At 40.6% G+C, this 9,855-nt stretch overlaps 1 protein-coding gene across 2 annotated transcripts; it reads right to left on the minus strand.

Annotated features, from left to right (window-relative positions):
* Window positions 1-444: 444 nt before the first annotated feature.
* LOC148373417 (uncharacterized) lies at window positions 445-5,004 on the minus strand. Of its 2 annotated transcripts, none has more exons than XM_088319924.1 (10): window positions 4,840-5,004; window positions 4,492-4,577; window positions 3,611-3,709; window positions 3,327-3,428; window positions 3,115-3,234; window positions 2,912-3,049; window positions 2,790-2,838; window positions 2,459-2,485; window positions 1,403-1,429; window positions 445-1,311 (listed from the first exon to the last, which is right to left on the minus strand). In XM_088319924.1, exons 2-10 carry the CDS (start codon window positions 4,549-4,551, stop codon window positions 752-754), a joined length of 1,182 nt encoding a protein of 393 aa, XP_088176050.1. In that variant the 5' UTR covers window positions 4,552-4,577; window positions 4,840-5,004; the 3' UTR covers window positions 445-751. The 2 variants fall into 2 exon arrangements, with proteins under 2 accessions (XP_088176050.1, XP_088175962.1); XM_088319836.1 differs by having other exon boundaries at window positions 3,115-3,237.
* Between the last annotated feature and the right edge of the window lie 4,851 nt (window positions 5,005-9,855).

Below are 9,855 nucleotides of genomic sequence, written 5' to 3' on the forward strand. Positions count from 1 at the left end.
TTTTTGTTGTTTTTTTTTTGCTGCTAAATGCTATTGCACTATTGTTACAACACACTTTTTTCATATCACTATTATTAAAACTCAGGCCAGTCTCTAAGCACTACTTTGTAGATATTTGTGACTATCACTCTTGACTGTCTTTTATATTCATCTCATTAGCTGCACCGCTTATCCTCAGTAGGGTCGCGGGGGTGCTGGAGCCCATCCCAGCAAGCATCGGGCAGTGGGCACCCTGAACTGGTTGCCAGCCAATCGCAGGGCATGTCTTTTATATTAATTTTTATATAATATTATCTTTAAAGTCTTTATTACATGTTTACCCTGGAGTGCCCAGTTTAATCTCGTTGCAATGTTTCACTACGTTTATAGCAATGACAATAAAGACAGATTAATACAAAGAAAATAATGAATGAACATTTAATAAAAGAGACAGCAAGCACCATCAACATTTATTTCATTTATTTTATTCCGTGTATGATTATGTTTACAGTACATGACAGTAAATCCTAAGGTTCTCCTTCCAAACACAAAATATGTGCACACATTTTTTAAATGTAATTGTAGGAAAGAGTAAAGTAGTAGCAGCATGGAAAGTGGTCACACCTTGAAGTTATTTGTAAGCACAGCAGTATTCTGACAGCAGTTTATTTTATCCCTCCAAGTGATTAGCATATTTGCATTCACCTGTCACCTCTTTATTCAATACAATACCAACTGGAAATGCTGAAAAGAAATGTTCCAATGCGATGACTTAACCCCACAGGCAGGATGTAGCACAGATACAGTGGGTATTGGCTTGAGGAGTCCTGATGGTCAGATCATTATTAATCTCCACTGTACCAAACAGTGGGAAAAGCTTCTCACAGAAGCACTCATTATAAGTGAAGATGTGGGCTCGTCTGTCTACATCATAGAAAGACAGCTGGCCGCCATCGTAGTCAAGGTAGACACCTACTTTTCGGGGGATGAGGACCGGCGGCAGGGCTGTAAAGGGCACCGTGAGCGCCTTTAGCTCAGTGCCCCGTTCCAGTCGCAGGGTCAGATAACCCGAATCTGTGTTGAGGCTTTTGAAACCATTCCTAGGAGCGGACTCTTTGACTACGCCCATCCTCCAGTCTCGCTCGCCCAGTTCCGCCTCCCAGTAATGGCGGCCCGATTCAATGCCTACCGTACCCACAGCGCACCACCACCCATCAAAACACTGGTGGTGGTTAGGAATATCTTTCCTCTCAAAGCCACAGCGCATTTTCTTATTACTGCCAGAGATGAGAAGATCAGGGTTTGCTGTATCTTGGTCCAGAGTCACTTCCACTGACACAAAGCATATCATACTTGAATTAACAGCAAGAAAGGTTGGGTAAGAATTATAGGAATGAAAATGTTCATGGAATTAACACTCTACCTGCAGCGTTTGTAATCCAGTCCCATACTGAAAAAAACAACAACAAGTACATTTTAATCATATGAATTTAGAAAAAAAAACGGGGTAATTGTACACCATTTGTTCATTAATGTTGATACATGTACTGGTATTTTATCCCTCCAAGTGATTAGTATATTTGCATCAACTTGCCACCTCCATATTTAATGCAATACCAGATGGAAATTCTAAAATATATTTCGTAAGAGGCTCTTTCATGTAAGAATAATCATCCATCCATCCACCCATCCGTTATCTGCAACGCTTATCCTCAGTAGGGTCACGGGGGTGCTGGAGCCCATCCCAGCTATCTCCGGGCAGTGGGCAGGCGACACCCTGAACATGTTGCCAGCCAGTCGCAGGGCACATAGGGACAGACAATACGCTCGCTCATTCACACCTAGGGACAATTTGGACCGGCCAATTAACCTGACGTGCATGTTTTTGGAATGTGGGAGGAAACCGGAGTTCCCGGAGGAAACCTACGCAAGCGCGGGGAGAACATGCAAACTCCTCACAGGAAGGCCATTTGAACCCATGACCGCAGAACTGTGCTATTCACGCGCTAACCACTGCGCCGCTGTGCCGCCTGTAAGAATAATCATCCATATTAAAATTAGTTAAAATTATGTCATTATTTGAGTTATAAAGTGCATACATTAATCTTATATTAAGGGTGGGGTGCATAGTTGGAGGTGTCCTTAAGAAAGATAAAAGTAAAATATTTTCTTTATTAAGTATATGTTAACAATTACTAACTGAGTTTAAAGAGCCCTAGTGCTTATTTTCCCCACCGTGCCTATCTGTTCCAAAGTCCGTACAGCTCCTTGAAGAAAGATACACTTTAATCCAGATAAAGGCTGATTTGGGTCAAGCATTAAAACGTCCACTCCTTGGGTAGATTAGTTTTTAATAAAACATAACAACTAAAAATGACAATAACAATATAAAAATTGGCTAATTTTTTTTAAAAAACCTTAAGCTGTTTGTTTTAAACACAACAAAAGTAGGCGTAACAATTAACAAATGGTGACTAACCTGGCTGAGGAATGTAAGACAGGGCACCTGAAGAAATGCAGGTAATTAATTGACAAAAAAATAATAAACACATATCAAACATATAAAATGTAGCATATTTTCACGACTGTAAGGCGCACATCTAAGTTTGTCAATTCTTTTCAAAGCGTGTGGCACGCCCTATCGTGAGGACGGCATGAGTTAAAGAGTGTAGTAATCACACGCTGAATGTATGTATGTAGGCCCAATCATCAGGTGAGCCTTAAGTGTCAGGTACATACAACAATGACACAAATAACTAAGACCGCACCTTATAGTTGGAAAAATACCATATTTATTTATTTCTTCATACCGATCTTAGTTTTCTGCTTCCACATTAACCACTGCTGCGGGATGGTATCCTGTGGGTGCAGAATAAAAGCTCGATCTCTGTAGCATTGAAAGATTACCCATCACTACAACAGACTTACTGACCTTTTCAGAATCCTGGTGCATCACAGTCCACAGAACCAGCTCCATGGCACTCAGAAGGTTTGGTAAACGACCCCAGCGCCAAGCTGAGCTCAAATCGTCCAGGGTGTTTGCCACCATTTCCCCAGGCCAAATACTTTTCTGCGTGAAAACGCATCAGAAATGTTAATGTTAAGTAGGTGATGAAATAAATGAAAGCGTCTTACCTCAGGCTGAGCTCGAAGGTCTTTCATCCATTGTTTGAGGACTAGCTTAGCCTTACACAAGTCATGCTGCTCTTCCAAATAACCAACCGTTTCAGGCCAACCATCAGTCTGCATGGGCCTCTTCTGGTGGACGAAAAGTTACATAGCATCCATATAAAGCCAGCACACCAGGTAAAGTTCAGCTAATTTTGCTGTATATGTTCCATTTCTACCTTTCTCTCGATCATGGAAGCCCATTCAAGGATAAAGATCCGACAGAGAGAGGTTGGCCAGATCTCATTTTGGTTCCAGATGTGCTCCAGGACTGATGCACACTTCAGTAAGGAAACAGAAATAAAACTGTTGGTGGTTTGAATTTGTAGTAACGAATTAGAATCTTCTTCAGTCATTTATTTGGTAGGTGGTCATCATTAGAAGATACTGATGACTATGTGGGTGGAGAGGTTGAATATAATTAATGTTTATGTTTGGTGTGAGAATACACGGTCGATTGCACCTGACACACTCGTCCAAGATCTCGAGCAATGTCCATAATGAATAACTGGTCATCATCATAGTAATCTGTCTTCTTTTTCTTGGATTTTCCATTTGATGCCTGAAAGGAAGGTCAGGCTTAATTGAATTTGTGTTATCAGTTTGAAATACAATACAAATGTAAACCTCCATTTTGCATTCTCCTCTACATTTCTAAAGCTGTGGAAACGAGTTCAATAATTTATAGATTTTTAAAATACTTATGCAACATGTTTTGCACTTAAAATAAAACATGGGTGTTATTAGAGTCGTAATCCAGGTGCAAGTGAAATCATTTTTGTAAAGAAAAGCATATTAAACAGTGTAACGTTGTCAAAGATAACTGTGTTTTAACCGTTGCCCCAATTTCAAGTTGGACTGGATTGCATGCGTAAATTAAACTGATTGTGTCAGTTCAGCTGTCAACGGCAAGCAAAACCCATCCCTTTCAGATCTTGTTCCATGTTTTAGCTGACAAGAAGTCAGAGTAGCAAATACTCCCACTCTCCTTCGCTCTCACTTTGTAAACCTTTTTTTCCTCGGGTTTCAAGCTTGCTTGGATGCATCATTTTACAAATTGTCACTTTCTGTGGATTTAATACATTTTGTGATTTAACCCCCATCCCCTCCACCTCCGATGATAATAATTACATATTTTATCAAATCAATTTCCATGTGTGTGTGTTTTCTTGCAATTTAATCATTCATAGTGACAAAATGTGTTAATTTATTTACAATCACTTTTAAGTTACCAATTGGGGTAAATGTCAAATGAAATCATGCATGACAGTGACCCGTTTGCAAAAAACAGCTCCAGTTAGTTTACATAAACATTGCAAAGTTCGATTGAGAAAGAGTTAGTACCTGTATTTTGAGGCCGATTGTTTTGATGGGTTCGGTCATGAAGTGAAAACACTGGAACATCTTGCTGCCTAGTGATGGGAACCCTCCTGGAGGATCGTTGTAAACAGATATGAAATGAGAATTGATAGCATATGCAAGGATAAGGTGCACGCAATTTTCATGGAACCTTCCACTCTGTCCCTATGCAATTGAGAGTACGGCGTCTCGGCACCTGATCAAGTGACTGCACCAAATGCGCAATGAACAAAGATGCAAAACAAAAAACACCTTTCCTTCTTATTATACACTCTATGGGCGTTTGGGAGAAATCTAATTGCAAAAAAAAAAAAATGGAAAAAAATAACCTACCTCTTGTTACAAGTCAGTGGAAAGAACGTTTCCCCTCGTCCGTTTAGTGAAAAGTGCGATTTAATTCGACTGAGCTCTGCAGAGGCTGACCTTGTTTACATATCACGTGGAATACTCGGTTCGTCGGGAAAGTTCGGCTCCTTCCGTCATTTCCTACAACGACTGTGGGCAAAGTCGTCAGCCATGTTTTTAAGGTAATGGTGAGGTCAGCCTTGCCTGCCCCACCAAAATAAATGCGATAGCCGATAACTGGGAAAATCCAACCAATACGGATTACGTCCAACAACAAATATTCGAAAATAATGTAAAAATGTGAAAATCAAATTAGAAATCGTAAGGCCCACATATTTAGGAACTAAGCAATCTTGTTCCTTTCTTTTGGTGTTAACGATAAATTAGTCGCTAATTTCGGGAGTAGGAACATTTACACGAAACTTTTCAGAAAACTTGTTAGGAAATTTCATATCTGTCAAAATCAGCTAAATGCTCCCTTTATTGATGATAGAAATTACTCTTATTAGGCATTGAAAAGTATACAAACACAGCACCTATTTACTCTCAGCAAAACTGAGTATGTAGAATAAAATCAAAAAATCATAGCGGCGCTGCCACGAGCGGCTGCCTTTTCCAGCAGCTGCCCTATTGTTTTATTGTCTTCGGTGTTTTTTCTTCCCGTTTTGACAACTACACTATGGATTACTTCTATCCTATGGACATGGGTTTTAGCGCACAAAAAAATGCGTGTATTCAAGGAATTTCAACTCCTTGCCCTGAAGAATTCTCGTGCCGGCGTGATGAAGGGGCCCATTGTGGAAGGAGAGCCAGAGCTAGCGAAGCGGCTAGCGGCGTTATAAGTCTTCGGTACCATCCGTAATCATGGTAAATGCGAACTCACGACCAAATAAGATCATCGAGTGCGGGTGGAAAACATCGAAGCGCACAGGGAGCGCAGTTGCTGTGATTTGCGGAAATGTGGCTCACGTTTAGCATTCCGGACGCTAACGTGTAGCTACCCGGAGCAATCCGGCTTCAATGCCGCTAAACAGAGACACGAAAGCCGGGGGGAATCGGAGAGGAGGCGGACTTGCTAACACGAGGTGGTGTATCCCTGGATTTTCACAAAGAAAAGTTTTCCATCTGCCGCAGGAATGTCGAACTTTTGGACTGGCGTGACGTCATCCATTCCGCTACAAGCACCCCTAGGGCATCATGTTCATCTGTTAATAAACAACGGGGTAGACTGCTGGAAGTGTGAATTTCCCTACGGGGATGAATAAGGTATCTATCTATCTATCTATCTATCTATCTATCTATCTATCTATCTATCTATCTATCTATCTATCTATCTATCTATCTACCTACCTACCTACCTACCTACCTACCTACCTACCTACCTACCTACCTACCTACCTATCTATCTATCTATCTATCTATCTATCTATCTATCTATCTATCTATCTATCTATCTATCTATCTATCTATCTATCTATCTATCTATCTATCTATCTATCTAACTAACTAACTAACTAACTAACTAACTAACTAAAAATAAAGTCTGCTACTAGTGGCCGAGACAACCCAGATTAGAGCCTAACTGGACAAGACGAGATCCGTCTGTACGAAATCGATTTATTTTAAAAGTTACTCATGGAGGGCAGCACGGCAGCGCAGTGGTTAGGTCGTGTGCGGCACAGTTCTGAGGTCATCGGATAAAACCTCTTCTGGCGTCCTTAGACCTTCAGTTCTAAATATTATAAACATATCACTCTCCTCAGGTGTAGTTCCAGCGGCTTTTAAGTCCGCCGTTATTAAACCCACATTGAAACGACCCAACCTTGATCCAGAAACCTTTTATAGACCTGTGTCAAACCTACCGTTTATTTCTAAAGTACTTGAAAAAGTAGTGGCAAAGCTGCTGAATGATTTCCTATCCGAGAACAATCTTTATGAATCCATGCAATCAAGATTCAGGGCTAACCACTCTGCTGAGACAGCTCTGATTAAGGTAACCAATGATCTCCTACGGGCAGTGGACTCTGGCGCTTCATCACTTTTGCTGCTGCTTGACCTTAGTGCTGCTTTTGACACAGTGGACCATAATATCTTACTAGAACAGTTGGAAAAATGGATTGGTCTCTCAGGAAACGTCCTCTCGTGGTTCAGATCCTACCTCTCAGATAGGACGCACTGTGTTAAATATGGCGAGATGACATCTGAGCCCTTTAGTGTTTGTTACCTGTGGTGTTCCGCAGGGTTCAGTGCTTGGCCCCCTTCTTTTCAGCATTTACATGCTTCCATTAGGTGATAATATGCGCAAGTATAATATCAGTTTCCACTGCTATGCAGATGACACACAACTCCATCTTCGTAACATTGCTAAACTTCGTCCTATACTGTCTCAGTCGGATGCGGAGATTATAATTCATGCGTTTGTTACCTCCCGTCTCGATTACTGCAATGCACTACTCTCCGGTCTTCCGATGACCAGACTTAAGAGTCTTCAGCTGGTACAAAATGCCGCAGGGAGGCTTTTAACCAGGACAAAAACGTCCGATCACAACACCCCGATTTTGGCTAACCTGCATTGGATCCCTGTTAGCCAAAGATGTGATTTCAAAGTTCTCTTAGTATTGTACAAACTCATACATGGACTTGCCCCCTCATATCTTTCAGATCTGATTTCCCCCTATGTTCCGGCCCGAAGCCTTTGTTCTGAGAGCGCCGGTCTTCTGGTGATCCCAAGAGCCAAGAAGTGTTCTGCTGGTTCGAGAGCGTTCTCCATCCGGGCACCGGTGCTGTGGAATGCTCTTCCCCCTGAGATCCGATCTGCAACCTCATTGCAAATGTTTAAATCTAAGCTTAAAACTCACTTCTACTCTATAGCATATGAATAACCTAAACTTCTCATGTGTAATAACCTGTGAAGCCTTTTGAGACTCTTTGTGATTAAGGGCTATACAAATAAAAATGACTAGACCTGACTTGACTTGAGAAACGTCACGCATTTGGGTCCTGATCCAGTTCCGGTTCTTGACACGGTGCAGATAATGGATGGATTTTGTCTCCCCACTAAAACTTTATAGTGTAATTTTTACGTGTTTGAATGTGATCCCTTTTATTTGGATTGTGATTCTGAATCTAAATTCAACATTTGTTTTTTCATTGATCTTGTCCAGAAGTGGGTGGAAACGAGTTACAGGTACTCCGTTACGTTTACTTGAGTACGTTTTGGGACATTTTGTACCTCTGCGAGTATTTTTGAATCACTATGCTTGTACTTTTGGAGTATACTTGTGAAGAAATGGTACTCTTACTTGGCTACATTAGGCCTTATTGAACTTATTACGTAAGTACGAACATTCCTCATTCTTTGGTTTTCTTGCACAAGCCCCGCCCCTTTTAAAGGAATCTCACAGGTTGCAATCAGGTGTGTGCGTGTGTGTGTGTGTGTGATTGTGTGTGTGTGTGCGTGTATGTGTGTGTGTGTGTGTGAGAGAGAGAGAGAGAGAGAGAAAGAGAGAGAAAGAGAGATGCACCAAGGACCCCAAAGGTAAAAAGAGAAAATAAATGCACATGAATCCAACATACACTGTATTAATGCGTTGTTATTTACTTGACGTTTTGAAAAGGTTGCTATTTCATTTTTATATATGAATGCTGCATTTTATTGCACTGTTTAGGTTGCCCAGATTAGGAGCACATAATGCACCTTTGTTGTTTTATATGTCTAAATTCCATTTATTTAATTTTTATCAAAACAAACATTCATAATTCATTATTATTGTAACAAAGTTAAACTTGAGGCGGTATCATACAACAGAGAAGTCACCTCGTTCTCCACAGGATGTGCTGCATCCAACTTTAGATAGTAGGCTAATATACATGTAGCATGGGTTGCGTTCATTGTAAGGCTTATATAAGGCTTATATAAGGCTTTTAATTTTTGTGCTGCTCCTGACAAATTACTTTTCTGTTTTTTTTGTTTTTGTTTTTTGTTTTTGTTTTTTTCCCAACATGGCCGTTTCAACATTTTAGGTTGCCAACCCCTGGGGTAGCTTGTTGTTTTGCCTGCAGAGCTTGTTTTAAAAAGTACTGTGGATTTAAATCTGATACTTGTGCTTGATGTATTTCTTTAATTTATCCTGTTATTATTTTATTGTTTATTAAAGTACTTGAATTTACTTTGATTATCTGAAATTATTTTTAAATTAAGTGCATGGACTTTTATGTTTTGATGTTCTGACTGAATGGTTATTTTTAAAAAATCAATAAATAAGACTTTACTACGGTTACTCAGTACTTGAGTGATTTTTTTCACCCAGTACTTTTTTGCTCGCAATCAATTTTACTTATACTTGAGTAATATTGTTCTGACTTGACAGTACTTTTACTTAAGAAACGTTTTTGGCTACTCTACCCACCTCTGATCTTGTCAGTTTTTTGTTCATAAACGACACGATTCAAAGCAGAAGTAAATCCAAATGTTTTTTTCTTACAAAATATTTGCTGGTTCTACCAATAAGTTCAAATGTACAGCAACATGTCTTTTTTGTATTTATGGATAATCAAGGGCAGCACGGCAGGGCAATGGTTAGCGCGTATGTGGCACAGTTCTGGGATCACGAGATTGAACCTTTCTGTGTGGGGTTTGCATATTCTACCCGTGGATGCGGGAGTTTCCTCCAGGCAATCCTCCCACATTCCAAAAACATGCATGTCAGTTTAATTAGCCAGTCCCAATTGTCCCTAGCAGTGAATGAGCGAGTGAGTTGTCTGTCCTTGTGTGCCCTGCGACTGGCTGGCAACCAGTTTAGGGTGTCCCCTTCCCACCGCCCGAAGACAGCTAGGATGGGCTCCAGAACCCCTGCGACCCTACTGAGGATAAGCAGTGGAGATCATGGATGGAATGGATAATCCATTTGATTCTCAGGTGGGCAGCCATTTTACTAATTGCTTTCTCCTGAAATTGACATCTCAGTCGCAAGTAATGTCATTGTTCCCCTTTAATAAGGTCAA

This window comes from Urocampus carinirostris, chromosome 1 (assembly GCF_059441175.1).
Source record: "Urocampus carinirostris isolate Australia breed hairy pipefish chromosome 1, RoL_Ucar_1.0, whole genome shotgun sequence".
Classification (NCBI taxonomy): Eukaryota; Metazoa; Chordata; class Actinopteri; order Syngnathiformes; family Syngnathidae; genus Urocampus; species Urocampus carinirostris.